Source organism: Zea mays, chromosome 8 (genome assembly GCF_902167145.1).
Source record: "Zea mays cultivar B73 chromosome 8, Zm-B73-REFERENCE-NAM-5.0, whole genome shotgun sequence".
Lineage (NCBI taxonomy): Eukaryota > Viridiplantae > Streptophyta > Magnoliopsida > Poales > Poaceae > Zea > Zea mays.
The window spans coordinates 96,398,616-96,416,354 of record NC_050103.1 but is presented as its reverse complement, the minus strand read 5'-3'; the positions used below and the strand labels follow the sequence as shown (position 1 = coordinate 96,416,354).

The window sequence follows — 17,739 nt, the reverse complement described above, 5'->3', positions numbered from 1 at the left end:
CCCCCTCCCGCGTGGACGCTTGTAACCCCCTACTGCAAGCGCACCCGACCTGGGCGCGGGACAAACACGAAGGCCGCGGGATTTCCACCTCTCACGCCTCTCTCCGGCTGCCTTTTTCCCCCCCTTCGCGCTCCGTCTCGCGCCGACCCATCTGGGCTGGGGCACGCGACGACATTTCACTCGTCGGTCCAGGGACCCCCCGGTCTCGAAACGCCGACAATAATGTTGTTCAATATATGTGTATGTATATTTCTCTTTCAAATTATTATAACGTGATGTCTGAAAAAATGATTATAAATTGAAGAATGTACTGTCGTGTGAGTCATTTCGTTTAAATCTTAATAAGACGGTCACCAAAATGTCTAATATTAGTCTCCTAAATAAGACGGTTTCTAAAACGTCCTTTTTAGTCACCTAAATAAGATGGTTTTTCTATTGTAATCGTCTATTATTGTAGGATATTCGAGACAGTTTGATAAATACTTTCTGACTTATAATGTTTGTATTCTCTACGGTTCTTTAGAAGCAGTGTCTTAAACAAAAACCTAATTGAAGACGGTTTATCGGACAAAATGACTTAAAAAAATACCTTTTTCAGACGGTTATAAATTAAAAATTGTCTTATATAATATCTTTTAAGACGATTTTTAAACATCTTAAATGTGGGACATCTTTTACGACTTCATCAAATTTAGACACTTCATAAGCGTCTTAAGAATTGAAAATTAACCGTTTCATATAACATGTTTTGTAGTAGTGACACTAGAACACACCAAGTAAACAACTAAATATATCTTGGATAAACTAAATTAATTGAGAAGTAAACATGAAAAGTGAGAGAGGAGAGATAATACTTAACCATCTTAAGCAACGCCGTTTGAGGAAGTAGAGACAACAACCTAGCTTCTATTCTCTCTAACGCATGGTAAAACCCTAGATCCAAAAAGTGGCTAAAATTGAGCAAGAATGAATAAAATAGGCAAGAGAAACATAAACTAACCTTTCTGAGCAACATTGTTCCAAAAAAACAAAAACCAAAACTTCTACCCTTGTATTTTGTGAAATCTGAACCTCTAAATTAACCTCCAATGGAAGGTGACTGCGAGAAACAGTAGTGCTCGGGAAAGAAAGAATGGACATTTAGACCAGAAATTAAACATTACTGGTGGTTTGATTAATGAACCGCAGGTGAAAATATATTTTCACTGGTGGTTCACTTAACAAACCCGCGTGACGGTTGGCATAAGGAACTGTCAGTTTCACTGACGGTTCTTGAGTCTAGGCCACCATTTTAGTACCACTGACGCGCGTTATGTCTGTATAATTTAGGTCGTCGGAGTGCCAGACGGTTGGCATAACGAAGCCCCTCTGTGCGCCGAGCAAGGATGCCAGGTTGAAGTTTTAATTATTAATCCAAAAAGCACTACAGTAAACGACAAAATTTCCGACGGCTAAAGCCGTCGGACATAAGAGCTAAACCGTCGGACATAAGCTATGTCCGACGGCAGTGTCTTATCTCCGACGGTTTTAAGCGGTCGGCGTTAAAGCGTCGGAAATAACATTATGTCCGACGGCTGCCGTCGGACATAGTTTATGTCCGACGGCCCCATCCGACCGTCGGCGATAAGGCGGAGTAACGGTTTTAACCGCTGCCTGGGCCCACAACTGCTATGTCCGACGGCTTAAAGCCGTCGGACATAACGTCCGCGTTTCGCGTAGCTAGCCATGCACACTGTTTATTTATAGAGAGAAGAAGAAGAAGAGATGCACTGTGTGCATGTGCATCCGAAGCCCTCCATAGTCCATACGCGTCGAGCACGGAGGAGCCAGCAAACTGTTTCTCTTTAATAATAGAGACCAGTAGTAAGCAGAAACACTACCGATCGACACATACCACAGGCAAGAAGGGCCGGGAGAGAGAGAGAGAGAGCTTGGCGCTCGATCATCAGGCACCATAATTCGTTCGTCGTCATGGACGCCACGATCGGAGAGTCGGCACCGTCGGTGGAGAGGGCGTTCGAGGGGCAGCCGCATCCCGGGTTCTGGGGGCTGGTGACGCCGCGATCCATGGCCGTCGCGGTGGTGTACGCGTTCGTGTTCTCCATGGTGTCGATGCGCATCTACATGATAGTGGGGCTCGTCGGCGCCTTCAACATGCCCTCGAACATCCTCTGCTTCGTCACCCTCCGGGGCCTCGTGTCCCTGCTGCGGCGCTGCGGGATCGCCGCCGCCCCGTTCACCAGGCAGGAGAACGTCTTCCTCCAGACCAGCGTCATCACATGCGTCAACGTGGCGGTCGCAAGTAAGTGACGATCGATCATTTGTTGCACAACGACGACAGTGCTAGATAGAGATCATGCATGCATGATGCGGCTGTTGATCAGTTCAATCGATCAACCAATATATATATCATTTATTTCTAGGTGGTTTTGCGACGTACCTTGTTGCAATGACGTCTGATCTGGCGAAATCTCTGAGTGAGAGTCCAGACAAGGAAGACGTTGTTGAGGACGTGCCGATGGGGAGATACGGGCTACTGATTTTCTTCGCTAGTACGCTGGGAATAATGGCAATGATACCCATGGTGAAGGTGAATAACTTGAACTTTTATGTATCCTCCATTATTATATTGTTCACACATCACTGCGGCAGCTCTGCTATATTTCTACTGTAATGTTATGACTAATTAAGTTTAGAAGTGGGAGTTTTCTCCATGGAAGTACTTACTAAATTACTAAATCACCAAAGAACATACAATAAACCAATAAGTAGAGGGAAACCCACCCATAGACATACAAGTACGTTACTAGAGACATCAACATGGACACCTAGAGGAGAAAGATCATGCCAAACGACCCAATGAATTTTATTGCAAGATTTGGTTGAGCATGTTCCAATGAGCATTGGTAAGTAAGATGTTGTAGGTGTGGGCAAGCCTATACAATGGCATAGCCAATGCCTAGCTTGTTTAGTGTCAAATGTTGCATGGTCTATCTAAAGCACTTGCTAATCACTACCAAAAGGGGATGTGATGGTTGCCCTTAAGTCAACTTCTACGTGGTGATGTCAGTAAGCTCAATTTGCTACATTCAACATACATTACTCTAGTACCTAAAAATTCTGAAGCTATCGTGGTGAAAGATTACCGTCCCATAATCTTAGTCTAGAGCTTTCCAAAGCTAGTGACTAAGATCTCCGCTAACTGCTTAGCTCTTTATCTTAAAGATCTTGTGTCTCCAAATCAGACTCCTTTGTTTAAGGAAGATGCATCTTTGGTAATTTTATTTTGGTACAACAAAGAGCCAAAGTGCTTCACGGACAAAAAGAACATAGAGTTCTCCTCAAGTTGGATATCACAAATGCATTTGATTTATTATCACGAGCTTTCTTGCTACAAGTTTTGAGAGGTTTAGCTCTTGGTTCAATGTTGTGTAATACCTGCTAGTCCAAGATATTGAGGTCCTCCACAACAAGAACTTTGGTGAATGGAGTGCTTGGTGAAACAATTTGGCATGAGAGAGGCCTATGGTACGGAAATCCTTTGTCTCATATGCTCTTCAATATTGTCATGAATGTCTTTAATGCCAAAATAGCAAAAGGACATCTTGCTAAGTTGGTTAGGTGGACTAAGTAGGACCCCCTCATGTCCTGAGTTCAACTCCCCATGGGAGTGTTTAGTCTAGGGTTAAAAAAATTCCCTCGTTTGTCTCATGACAATGCGCACAGGTCTAAGGCTTGGCCTGGTCACAGTCGTTCTCACATAGACTATGATACCGCTATGTATAGGTGGTGCAGAGGTTTGAGGGGTTCCTTAACCAATGTGAGAAAATATTTTTCTTAACATAATGCCCAACGGGTTATCTTATCTATTGTAGGTCTAGGTTTTCAATGCCTTGATAAACTGAGCAAGTGACTCTGGTTTACTGCAACTTATCCTAACTCATGGTTCTACTCAACAATTATCATTATATGCAGATGATGTGGTGATTTCCCTCCGGCCATGCACATAAGATCTAAATTTGACTAAATGGATCCTTAAAATTTTTAGAGAAGCATCATGATTAGTCACCAGAATTAGCGACATCTCTATGACTCCAATCCATTATCATGAGCAGCACATTCCAGATGCACAAGATTCCCTCCTATGTAAGGTGTAGGAGTTCTCATGTCGTTATTTAGGACCCCTTCTATCTATAAAGAAACTCTCAAAAGTGGGGTTTTATTCAATAATTGATAAAAATAACCGACAAGCTACTAGGGAGGACGGCTACCATGATTCACCAAACTAGAAGAGCGGCACTTGTTCGAGAACTGCTAACGGCTATACTCATATATCAACTTATTTCTCTAGAATTCCTCAAGTGGGTCATCAACGCCATTGGTGAGCTATTTTATGAAAGTGTTGAAAGGATATAAATGGGGGGGGTACTGTCTAGTAGATTTGGGCCAGGTCCAAAGACCACTTGATCTTAGAGGTTTAGAAATTTTAGACCTAGAAATTTGTGTTGGGCTCTAGGAATGAGATGATTGTGGTTAAAAAAAGACCTAACCTGATCATCCATGGGTTGCTCTGGATTTACATGTTCACTCCAATTCGTTGTCCATGTTGTTCATTTCAACTTATTCTATTGTAGGTGATAACAATAGAATACTTTTGGAGTGATAAATGGCTTCATGGAAAATGTATGATTGATCTTGCTCCATCACTTTGCACATATGTGGCAAAGAAAGCAATCAAAATAAGAATGATACATGATGCTTAGGAAAATAATGCTTAGGTGAGGGACATCACGGGGAGGTTGTCAGCTGCAGCCTTGACGAATATCTTCATCTCTATGATATTAAGGTAGAATTTAAACTTTACCCTAAAATAGAAGTCCATCACATTTGGTCACCATCCCATATAGGAGAATTATCAACCAAATCTACTTTTCATTATTTCTTTCTTGGGGTTGTTGGGTTTGAGTCAAGGTACAAATCTAGAAGACTTGGGCTCCACCTCTATGCAAGATTTTCATTTGGCTAGCTATTTTGAATCGGTGTTGGACTATAAAGAGGTTAGCTCATTGGGGGTTTAAGCATCCTGAGATCTATCCATTGTGTGATCAAGAAGAGGAGAGCACGCAACATTTTTTCACTTCCTGCGTCTTTGCAAGGACCGTGTGTACACCATCCTAGAGTTGGTTGGGCTATAATAGTATGCTCCATGCTTAAGGGACTATATTTTTACGGAATGGTGGTGTCAGGTTGCACGATAGATATCTAAGCAATCTTGTGTGTAGAAATGGCTATAATAGTATGCTCCATGCTTAAGGGCTTCAACTTGTTGGTAGGGTTAGTGGCTTGGTGAATCTAAAAACATAGAAATGCATGTGTGTTTGAGGGAGCCTCACCAAGTTTTGATAGCATCACGAAAAATGTAAAATAAGAAGCTATACTTTGGTGTATGGCAAAAGCAAAACCACTTTATAGTTTGTTGCCATGATGCTCCCTCCTTGTTGTGGGTCTTGTATTACTGTGTGACAAGTTCTAGTGTGGTGTATGTCTCTTCAGGGGTTGTCTGAGTCATGCAGAACCCTCTTTTGTTTTCTCTTTTTAACATAATAATGTGCAACTCTCTTGCGTGTTCGAGAAAAAGCTTTACATAGGTAGACAAGAAAGAAATATAGAGACAAATGAGTGTCCAACATGTGTCCAAACATCTTTGCAAATGATTGTTCCTATTGTGAATAAGGGCTTGAGTCCAACTAGATTTGAGCAACAATGATAATGCATGCACATAGGGATGTAATTATATCCAACATGGACGGACCCATATTTGTTTTCATATTTTCTCTTCGGATTTGGATCAGATATGTTGACTATCGAGGTGTGTCGAATAAGATTTGAATGGATATCGACATATTAATTATCCAACTTTAAGTATAAGGATATAGATCGGATACGGATCGGATAACGAATACCCAAACTTGAATATGGATCGGATTTTAGTTTTTTAGACGGATTGAATTCAAATATGGATGGATGAGTGATGTGGTCCTACTGAAGGTTTTTAGCCATACATAAGATGAACTCAAGGTACAAGAAGATGAGTGAAGTTGACGAATGATCTTGAAAGGGAGAAGAGTGGGGGAAAGTAATGTTAGAACATGTTCGTTTTAATCTCAATCTATATGGATTGAAGGGAATTGAGTGGTTTTAAATCCCTAGCAAGGAAAAATCTCTCTTAATCCCTCTCAATCCCATGCGACCACCCTGGAATGGGAACTAAAATTGAGGCCTTACATGTGAGGATGGCATTGAGGATTAGGGAGATAATTTTTCGCGCTTTAATATTAGATATATGCATAGAGATAGATATAACTTCTACAAGATTTCATACCACTTAGAGTTGACTTATTCTTGTAAGGCAACTTAGGCACAATACATTTCTGATATATGTGTTGCATCGAAAAAAATGATTGCTTGTAACACTACTACTGTAGGCATTCTAGAAAAAACTTGAGCAAGAAAGAACATTATAATTTATCAAAAAAAACATTACTTTCATCAATCAAGAATTTTTTAATAACAATATTTGTTTGCTTGTAATCCTAGAAGTTTGGAAATTACTTTTTTACCTCTGGACATAATGACACTCCTCTTACTCTTTTTCTTCTCACTGCAGGTCATGATCCTTGATTACAGACTGCTATTTCCAACAGGCTCAGTTGTAGCTCACCTTATAAATAGTTTTCATACCCCTCAAGGAGCATATGTAGCAAAGTAAAGTTTAGCCTTTCTCACTGAAACTATAAGTGGCATAATGTTTTTGTTCTTTATAGTATCTGCACTAACATGAGTTCAGACTGCAGGTTCGTGCTTTAATAAAAGCATTTGCCGGAAGCATTTCTTGGTCTATATTCCAATGGTTTTATACCGGAGGTGATAGTTGTGGATTTCAGGTCTTCCCAACATTCGGGCTGGAACTATATAAGCGCAGGTGGGAAATTTATCTAGCTTATTTCTACCACAACCTATATTCTATGACATTCCAATGCAGACTATACAAAACGTAGAAAGCTAAAAGATTTAGTATAACATTATATTACTTCTATATAAGGTCTTGTTTGTTTACACCAATCCAACTCTAAATTAGCATGGATTGGAATTAAATCCATGTCACAATCCATGCCCCAAAATAATCCAAGCCTAGTCAAAAAAATTATTCGGTTAAACCCATCATGAATTACAACCCAAGGGTTTGGGAATTTTTTAAACTATGGAAGGCATGGATTCTATTCATAGCTCATTAGGTATGGAAGAAATCCATGAAGATATTGCACAAGTTTATATTAGAATCCCTGGATCAAAAGAGTAGCTAGCTTTGAGAGATACATAGATTAAATGATGGATTTAATCCCACCATTGGATTGAGTGCGACATATGGATTCACCCAATCTAGACCCGGATTAAATCCATGGTGTGATTTATTCCCTTGTATCTAAACAAGCTCTAAATAGTATAATCCTTTGTTCACATAGACCGCATTGACATACTCACTTACATTCTATCTCTAGTGGATTGGTTAACTAGAAAATATACATAGAAACCTTATGTTAGGCTTGATATATAAGATACATACAAACCTAGATTGTGAGGTAACGAACATGTAAATAAATACTTGAGAGCACAAAAGTTTCTTTTCATCATCGATGTAGCATAAACATTTACAAAAACATTCTAAAATGTATTAACATGTGTTTTATATTTACAGATTCTATTTTGACTTCTCTGCATCATGGGTTGGTCTTGGTATGATTGTTCCACATGTTGTAAACTTCGGGTTGCTTTTTGGAGGCTGCATATCTGGAGGAATCATATATCCTTTCCTTCAAAGTAAAAAAGGTCAATGGTATCACACTGAAAATCCATCATCTTTGAATGGAATTAACGGATACAAGGTACCCTTGAATAATGCATACGTATCTTAATTTAAGTAATTTATTTTAATTTATTTCTAAATAATGCTTCGTTCATCAAACACACAAGGCTAAGTAGTCTATCAAACTATATCGGCCCCTTTTCTATGTAACTATTTTGTAACAATACCTACATAGTCCATAGTTAAAAATCATATGTTCTATGAAACAGTAAGGAACAATAATATTCTATGCATCAACTGGCCCAACATCATACAAACTACCATTAGACTATTTATAGGTGAGTTCAAGCATTTGTTAGGCAATTAATGACATAAGTTGGCATTCTTTCTTTCATTAAGCATGGTAGGTGGGGTTATGCATCCATAACTCCTCGACACTATAATTCATATATCAAATGTTAATCAGCTTACACAATATTTGTAGTATATTGGTTCAAAACTTGTGATATTCTAAATATAAAATTTCATTACCATTTTCTAGATATACCTTTTCTTTGTGTTTGATGCTCATGATTGCTCAAATTATTTTCATCACCATACCTGCAATTTGATTTTAATACAAGAATGCTAAAGTAATTTCTTCTAGTGCAAACATATTATTTTCTTTAAATCACATCAGGATTATCCATAAAATAAGTATAAAAATCTATACTAAACCAGACATCTCTTTTTACTCTTTTGGTCGTGTGAGCTATTCTGTCACAAAGAAATAATAAAAAATGAGCTAATATTTTTTTGTGGTGCATTGTTAATAGTGTTGTTATAGGGCATAATACAAGTAATGTTAGTTTGTCTAGCAAATTAAAAAAACCATATGTATCATATGCTCAAGAGGAGTGGCAACATACAAGCGCAAAATGACATACTTCAAAGACAAGGATCATGAAGGTAATTGAGAGCACCTAGGGGGGTGAATAGGTGATCCTATAAAAATCAACACTAAATGGCAAAAACTTGGATTATGAAATGTTAGTGAAATCAAAACCAAGGTGCTATGTCTAGATAGAAGTAGATGACTTTTCACTTAATTGCTCTTCACAAAGTGAGTGTTAAACTTAGAGCAATTATCAAGTGAGTAGAAGAAGAGAGAATCGCACACGAATAACAACAGGTGACACAACGATTTTTATCCCGTGGTTCAGCCAAGTAGAACACTTACCTACTTCCACGTTGTGGTGTCCCAATGGACGAGGGTTGCACTCAATCCCTTTCAAGCGATCCAATGATCCACTTGAATACCACAATTTTCTTCCTTATAGCAGATGTTTCCCTTTGTGAGGAATTTCCACAAGTTGGAGCCTCTCACCCTTACAATATTGATCACAATGAAAACCACAAGAGTAAGGGAGGGAAAGAAACAAACGCAAGAGCTAGAGTTGCAGCAACGACACGCACACAAGTCAAGAAACGAGCACACAAACGCAGTGTAGCGAGTTTACAACTCATAAGTTCACAAATCTCAATCACAATGATCCGGATGCGTGCTTGCGGAGTCTACGCGTCTTAGGAAGTTCAATGGAGGCTTGGTGTTCTGCTCCATGCGCCTAGGGGTCCCTTTTATATCCTCAAGGTAGCTAGGAGCCGTTGGATCTCCATTTGGTAGGCAATTCTTGCCTTCTATCCGTTGGCGCACCGGACAGTCCGGTGCACCACCGGACATGAACAATGCACAATTTCTTTCCTTCTTTGGCGAAGCCGACCGTTGAACCCTCAGTCCACTTGGCACACCGGACACTGTCCGGTGCACACCGAACAGTCTGGTGCGACCTAGTGACCGTTGGCGCGGGCCATGCGTCGCTCGTCGATTGCGCATCGATCGCGCTGCCAACCGTTGGCACGAGCGTTGTTGGCTCACTGGATAGTCCGGTGAATTTTAGTCACAGCGCCCTCGGCGATTCCCGAGAGCAGCGAGTTCATCGCTGAGACAGCCTGGGCACCGGACAGTCTGGTGCACCGCAGGCTGGTGCAAGTCTGGCTGGACTTAGCCAAACTTCTCCAATCCAATCTCATTTGATTTGACAAGGTTCCTAGCACCTAGAGGAATATGTTAGTACGAGAAACAATTCACTAAGGCTAGAGTCATACCTCGATTCTTGATTTGCATCTCTTTAACACTTAGCACGTATCAACAAAAACAATATGTGTTGGGCATCTAATCACCAAAACATTTATAGAAATGGCCCAAGGGCACATTTCCCTTTCAGTAATCAAACCAATAAGGGGCAAAATTAAGGTTGATTGCCAAATAAAAAAACTGCATTGTTGTAACTACTGTACCCATGAGCATGCAAATGATTCTGAACATTCAAAGATAATCTACATAACTTAATTTGCACAGAGGTTAAATAAAATTTGGTGTGATAAATATGTGAAAGTGAGTTTCACTTCATGTGATAGAATCATGTGTCACTAACAAACAAAGGGTTATATGTTCTTACTGGTATATAGTTGTAGGCATGATCACAACACTAACCAACATCTATGAAGCAATAATGGAGTCAAAATCCACATAACCTCTATATGGAACTTTAAATTTTATAGCATCATCGACATCACTGGATAATGGCAAATTCCCTTAAGCTCCAAATGCATGGTTTCTCCTGACTATGTTAGAGTGAAAAACAATAAAAGAAGGTGGTTACATTTTTGTTTAGAATTGGTCATTAATGAGTTCCATGTGGGGGTGGTGGACAATAGAGAAGTTAGGAAGAAGTGTGGCCCAATGGTGGGTGTTGATATTGGAGGGTGGACTATGACAACTTAGTTGCTCCGTTAAAAAGGAATGATGACTGTGGTGTTCCAAACCTTGCTTCGACAAGTAAATTTCTGTGTGCGTGTTCCGGGCTCCAGACAGTGTGCGAGGTGGGCTTAAGATTTATAATGGTTTGGGCAGAACATCATTATATCCAGTCATCGGTAGCTTGCGCTATTGACACAATTGCTGATCAATACTCGTAGTAGGGGTTACAAGCAAGAGAGAGAGAGAGGGAGGAGAGGCTCCTAAATCTCTTTGTGGTGGACAAGGCGGAGGTAAGGGCTATAGAGTGGTGTCCTAACTAAGTCCTGACTTGGCGTTGGGGCTCCGACCTCTAGGTCCTCGTCGGTCTGTTGTCTTTGCGTCTTGGTGTGCGTCTGGACGTCTTCTCATATCTCCGTCTCCCCTTTTATCCTGGGGACCGACTTCCTCCTTTTATAGGCCATGGAGGGGGTCGACTAGTCGTGGCTTCCTTATGAAGGAGTCACCAGGCGATGGTAAAATCGAGCATTCTACCACAGGGTGAAGCCACACGCACCCGTCGGCCCGTGGTCGTTTGGTTGTCTCACATTCTTTATAGCCATCACGAGCAGCATGGGGCCTGAGTGTCATCATTCGAGCTACACTGACCCTTGGCCTCCATAGCCTAGGGCTCTGCGTGGCTTGTTGTGCCATGCAAGCGGCCTGCGCACTCAGGCCTAATTCTGATAGGTCATGAGTGCGACGTAGGGCGGTGGGTGCACTGGTCATAAATGCACCACGGTCTGAGGGGGTCATAGGTCATGAGACCGTTGTAACTTGAGGGGCTCGTAGGCCATGTGTGGGAGGTGGACCGGTGCCTCAGTCATGGCTCGGTGCCAGGCGCAGTTACTGCGACCAGTCACTTATGGTGGGTCAGTCTCGGGCAGGGTGAGGGATCCACTCGAGTGCTTTCCCTTCGGTTCAGCCAAACCCCCTATCTGGTTCCGCTAATCCTGTCCCCGGGCTTGGTGGTGCGAGGTTCGTTTGGGGGCGGGTGCTTCTAGGGTAGACGTTTCCTTCCTCCTCTAGTTGACCAACGGGTCCCAGTTACCAGAGGCTTTTCCCTAGTGCGCTCGCTGACTGGTAGTCCCCAGGGATCGGGGATCTTATCCACGACAATGACCCTATCAAATGTATGAAGGTTTAATCCAAGAGGGTTAGGGGTGAACCAATACTAGACATACTACAAAATAACTAGTAGTTCCAACCTAAAGTTTATATACTAATTCTACTTACCCAAACACAAGACATTTTGCATCCTATAACTAATCTTGTGAACTAGCATATGCTACATAGATAAAGGTAAAGGTACACAACTAAAACCATAAATCCGTTAAGTAAAAGATAGAGTGAGGAAGCATGAACTCTCAAGACTAAGCAAAGTAAATTGTGGTATTGGTTATCATAAAGCAACTCCAAAATCACATACAACTCAACAAAGATATCCTCTATGTCACTAGTCCATCATTTAATAACAATATTGAGCTTTCAACAAATGATCCTAGCAACTAGGACAAGTCATAAGAGTTAGTGAGGCTCACCACTTGGTGCTGTTGACTCTCTTGATCACTAGGATATCATCCACTATGACCTTCTCATAAAGGGATCTCCTCATTCTAAACATGGTGTTGTTTGTCCACACCAAATTTAGAAGGATGTAGAGGCACCATGAATCAAAGGCTTGAATATGTCATGATTATAAGAACACTTAAGCAAGCTCATTACATATCACAAGTTAAGGCCTAGTCAATTACTAAATCTAGCACCAGTACAAGCCTCTAATATTACCTTGAAGTTTGCATTTTTGGAGGAGTATAAATTGACCAAAGCAAGTTAGCTAGCGTCAAATATGTGTTTGCTACAATCATCTATTGGTATGATGATAAAAATGACCATGAAATTATTCTATGAGTATAACTAGACGCTGCTCTAATAACCTTTCTATGAACACTAGACGACAAAAGTGCAATCCATAAAAGATATACACATGATATTTTGTTCAGTTTCATTGGTTGTTTTATTAATGGATTAGCACATAACTTTTTCACCTGTCCCAAATTAAGTAGTGAGATAGTATTTTAGGAGGTTGAGTTTTGGTATTTTGTCCATGACTTTTTACTCTGAGCCCCATTTTGATGACCTTATAGTCTATGAAAAAGTTGTGAAATGGCTAACAAAAATATGCATAAGACACTTGAAGCATGTTAGTGTCGTTTCCTTCTCAACATTCATTAACATATGATCATGATTATCTTGAGGAGGTTGGACATTATCTATGTATTGTGTTCATAGTGTCCACTTCCTTATTGAGCCTCCCTATGTCTTGATGATCTCGTTCTCTTTTTCATAATGAAGACATTGCATGTTTCTAGTATAACTTTTATCAATGTCTACTTCCTTTCAAAGGGCTATATCAAAAGTGGTTAAAACATCAAACTTACAAACATGAACGAAACAAAAGGTAGATTCATGCATGCATAGCAAAGGTTTTCTTTTAGTGTTAAATCTCGCAAAGTTTGGATTTAATATCCTTGTTCTCATTAACTAACAATTTTAATTTGTAAAGAACAAAGATAAAGTTCAATGTTACGGATGCCTTACACAGTAGTGCATTTTCATCCAGAGTGATCTCATATGTAGAATACATGATAGAGTTCAAGGTTATGGATGTCTAGTCTAGTTAACTTGATATATTTTTCCCAACTGTACAAGATATAACATAATGCTTGCATTCACATCGTTTGAAATGAGCACTTTTAATATTAACAATTGAATTAGTTTACCTATTTTTGTATATCCATATAAATGAGTTATAGATTCACATGGTACTTATCACCACTTTAACAAGTACCAATCTTCTTGCATCATGGTGCATCAAAGCCACATTACCAGTTGGCTATCTAATAGAGGTAGCAACTAAAACTTAGTTAACTTCAAGAGTATCAAAGTCAATCCCATATAAGTGCACAAAATATTATGTATTGCACACAACACTATGTATTGCATGTCATCCATATCACCTAACATTTATTGGGTTAGTCATGTGGTTTTCCCAAACCCTCAAAGTTCCAATAGACCACCATATATAAAGTAATCAATCACCAATATAAAAACATAGTGGTTGTGGTTATACTTGAGCCAAATATGGATTTACACATACTCTTGCCAAGTGCTTCGCTTACTAGGATGAACACCGCTATGTGCACTACATAAATCTTTTCTTGAATTGGATAAAAAGTATCACCTTCTCTAATTAATTGTCAATGAAAATGGATAATTTACTAAAATGGTGGATAAAAATGATTCCCCCACCTATATAAAACTAGAGAAGTACAAAAACAAAAAATGTCACTATCACCTCAGGAGCCATAGTGACCACCATACTCAATAGTGGAAGTTGGGGGATGTAGTTGTGGATAGTAGGTAGTGCATATCGGTTGTGTAGTGTGGCACAATGTTGTTGAGCTAGTCCTAAAATACCTCACATATATAGGATGTACATGAAGCCTAGCTCCTTTAGTCATAGTGGCTAGTGGTTGCTTCAAGGTTCCAATGCAGTGATGTGAACTATATCCTACAACTGAAGTATTACACATTCATGTACAATACCACTCCCTTCTCAAGCACATACAAATTGATTTGAGTGGCATAAAAATCAGAAATTCTAAAGATGAAAGTTTGTTTAGATGTATAGATAAGGAGGGAGGGAACATACATAATGGATTCAAGGTCACCAAATGGCATCTATAGTCTTGCTTAGGTGTGAGGTATAGGCCTATCATCTGGTTCCATTAATTTGCAAAAGTGGAAATAACGGGAACACTCAGATATAGACACCCTAGAGTTGTCATGGCTCTTGGCATTATTAGCAAACCACTAGTGTGCTTCTTCATTAGGATCATTGTAACACCATGTGTCCAAAATCTCCTTATATTGTCAATCTACTCATGTGGAATAGGCCTGCAAGCATGTAGCACCTCTCTTGCACTTTTGTCCTTGCTTTGTGTAAAAGGGTTAGGTCGGAGGAGCTACATTTCGAATGACAAGGAATATAAGCCTACCCTCATCTTCCTAAACTTTCAAGGTGGTACTAAATCCACCAACTATAACTCCTCATGTGCTGCTTGGGCCACATGGGACAATCTTAGAACTACTATGGGCTTCTAATAGGCCGGGGTGTTACATTAACCCCCTTAAGGGCCAATGCTCAGGACTATCCATTGATACACAAATTGCAGGGACATGCAACAATGGTTGATGCTCGAATTCTATATGTAACCCCTCACATCCAAAAACTACTTATATGACCTAGCTTCTCATATGGAACATGCCTACATATGCGTAGCACCTATCACACTTTTGACCTTGCTTCATATCAAAGGGTTACCCCGAAGGTGATATGTTTGGAACAAGAAGGATTATAAGTTGACCTTTAGCCTCCTTCACTTCTAAGGTGATACTGAACCACTAACCACAACCATACATGTGCCATATGGGCCAACAACACAACTATTAAAGGCTTGTACAGGCTAGGGTGTTTTAACCACATAGGATGTGGGAGGTAGAAGAGACATCATGGTGGGACTATAGTAGTGGAGAGTGGATACCAATTGAGAGATATTGAGCAATGATTGACAAAGAGGCATACGCAGAGAATTGTATATTTAGGGTCTACTAAATAGTCTTGGCCTCTATCCTAGTGTTGGTCTGCTTAAGAGGCAACCTCTAAAATGGGCACTGTTTTCATAGGAAGGCCTCTTAAATTTACTACCTATTGAAATTATTATGTTTTCATAGTGGACTTTGGCTATTGTGCCCTAGATTGTATGAGGTAGTACATCAAAAAGTTCACCTTTGAAAATAAATTTCAAATTCTACTAAAATTGTTTTTTGTAGTAGTGGCAATTTATTCCCTTTATTTTTGTCTAGTTAAGAAAGATTAGTTCATTGGAAGTCTATGTTTAATAATCCAAGTAGTTATTGTGGCGAGCTAACCCATTCAATGAAATATATGCCATGGCAAATGTCATATGAAGGGCCGCATTTAATGAAATTGAATGCCTTATATATGTCGTAGTGCAAAACTAGACTAGTTTGTATCAAAAATATGAAACACTTGTTTACATGCCCTATGTTCTCTCAGCTATGATTCACATGGAGTTGTCCTTATCAACAACCTTTGTTCTACTAGTCCCAACTCTGTCTATTTGTCCTTGCTATCTTTTAAAGCAATCTATCAGTTTTCGATGAACTCAATGGATACATTGTTTTCGTATTCTATTTCATTAAACAATATATACACAGATACCTTATGCAAATGTACACTCACATGTGCCAACCATACCACAATAAGCACCTTCAAACTACTGAACCGCGAAAACTCAAAGTTCGAGAAATCACTATAAGCACATGACCTTTGATGACCACTTTACCTGTCATCACAAGAATATATAGCATTGTTAATCTTGCAATGAATCTATGAAAATACAAGCATTCATGCTAAGATAAGGATTTGAACATGGGTGGACAAGTTCCTCCCAAAGAACCTTATCATCCTTTCATGGATTGGAAAAGAATGGAAATCAAACTAAACTTTTGGTCTTGCTTTTGCCTACCTTAAACTAGAAGTATATGTAAAAGCAAGACAAATGTTGACAATTGTATGATGTATATGTAGGTATGTATATATACCCACACATTATACATTATATCCAATAGCATTAATAATGTAATGATTCATTTGGTACTTATTTCATGGCAATACAAGGCTAACTCTTTTTAATGGCAGGTTTTCATGGGCTTAACTATGGTGGTCACTGAGGGAATTTATAACTTCATTACACTCATGACTGTATTGTTACTTGATTTCTACAACAAAAAGAAAGAGAATGATTCAGGGGTTTCTAAGTATATGTTGAAACACCCCAGTCTTAATTATGATGATCGTAAAAGGCTTGAGGTTTTTCTTGATAATCATATCCCTATTATTGGAGGAGTGGTTGGATACATTGTAATTGGGACAATGTGTGCAGTTGTTACCCCTTGGATCTTTCACCAAATTAAGTTCTATCATATAGCCATATTGTTCGTAACAATTTTTCCACTTTTCTTCTTCAGTAACACATATGTGACAGGACTCACAGATTGGTCAGTTTCGACAACCTATTGCAAGGTTGTACTTTTCATTATAGCAGCATGGATTGCCAAACCCGGTGCAGTTATTGCTGGCCTTGTAGCTTGTGGTCTAGCATTGATATCCCTTAATGTATCTTGTCAAGCAATGCAAGATCTCAGGACAGGTTATATGACACTGACTTCTCCAAGAGTTGTAGTTGCAGGGCATATGTATGGTGTACTAATTGCTTCTGTTATTAACCCACTCATCTATCTTTTCTTCAAAGCGCATGCAAGAAAATCTGGCCCCCTTGGAACAAAGAATTCGATATACCCATGCCCCTCTGCAGCAGTGTATCGTGCCATTGCCCTACTTAGTACTGGAGGAGTAAAGGAGCTACCTAAACATTGTTTCACATTCTGTTTCATCACCATCTTCCTAACAGTAACTGTTGAAACAGTTAGATTGGTGTCTCAAAGAAAAGATTGGAAAGTGCAGCATTACATCCCTTGTATGACAGCAATAGCACTACCATTCCTTGTTGGACCTACCTTCACCATCGATTTTGCTCTAGGTTCAGTAGTATTGATGCTTTGGACTAAGGTAAATCGACAAAGTGCAGCATTGCTATCATCTGCAGTTGCAGCAGGCTTAGTATGTGGAGACGGTATATGGTATCTACCATCATCATTATTAGGTTTCTTCAATGTGGATCCTCCAATCTGTATGAGATTCCTAGCAAGTGGAAAACCAGCGGAGATGGCAGATGCGTTCTTAAGTACATTGGGGACATGAGGAACGCCATGAAGAACATAAGCATATATAATTTTATTATAGGGATTAGTGGAAGCTATTGTAAAGATGCACACTTGTATTTCTATGTTATGTAGCTTAGTTTTCCAAATAAAATGATACTTTTTCATA

The 17,739-nt window shown here is 39.6% G+C and overlaps 1 protein-coding gene across 1 annotated transcript; it reads left to right on the top strand.

Moving 5' to 3' along the window:
• Positions 1–1,812: 1,812 nt before the first annotated feature.
• On the top strand, positions 1,813–17,739 carry LOC103635578 (probable metal-nicotianamine transporter YSL3). The gene is made up of 6 exons (XM_008657993.1): positions 1,813–2,302; positions 2,424–2,590; positions 6,668–6,765; positions 6,848–6,982; positions 7,757–7,943; positions 16,489–17,739. Exons 1-6 carry the CDS (start codon positions 1,972–1,974, stop codon positions 17,608–17,610), a joined length of 2,040 nt encoding a protein of 679 aa, XP_008656215.1. The 5' UTR covers positions 1,813–1,971; the 3' UTR covers positions 17,611–17,739.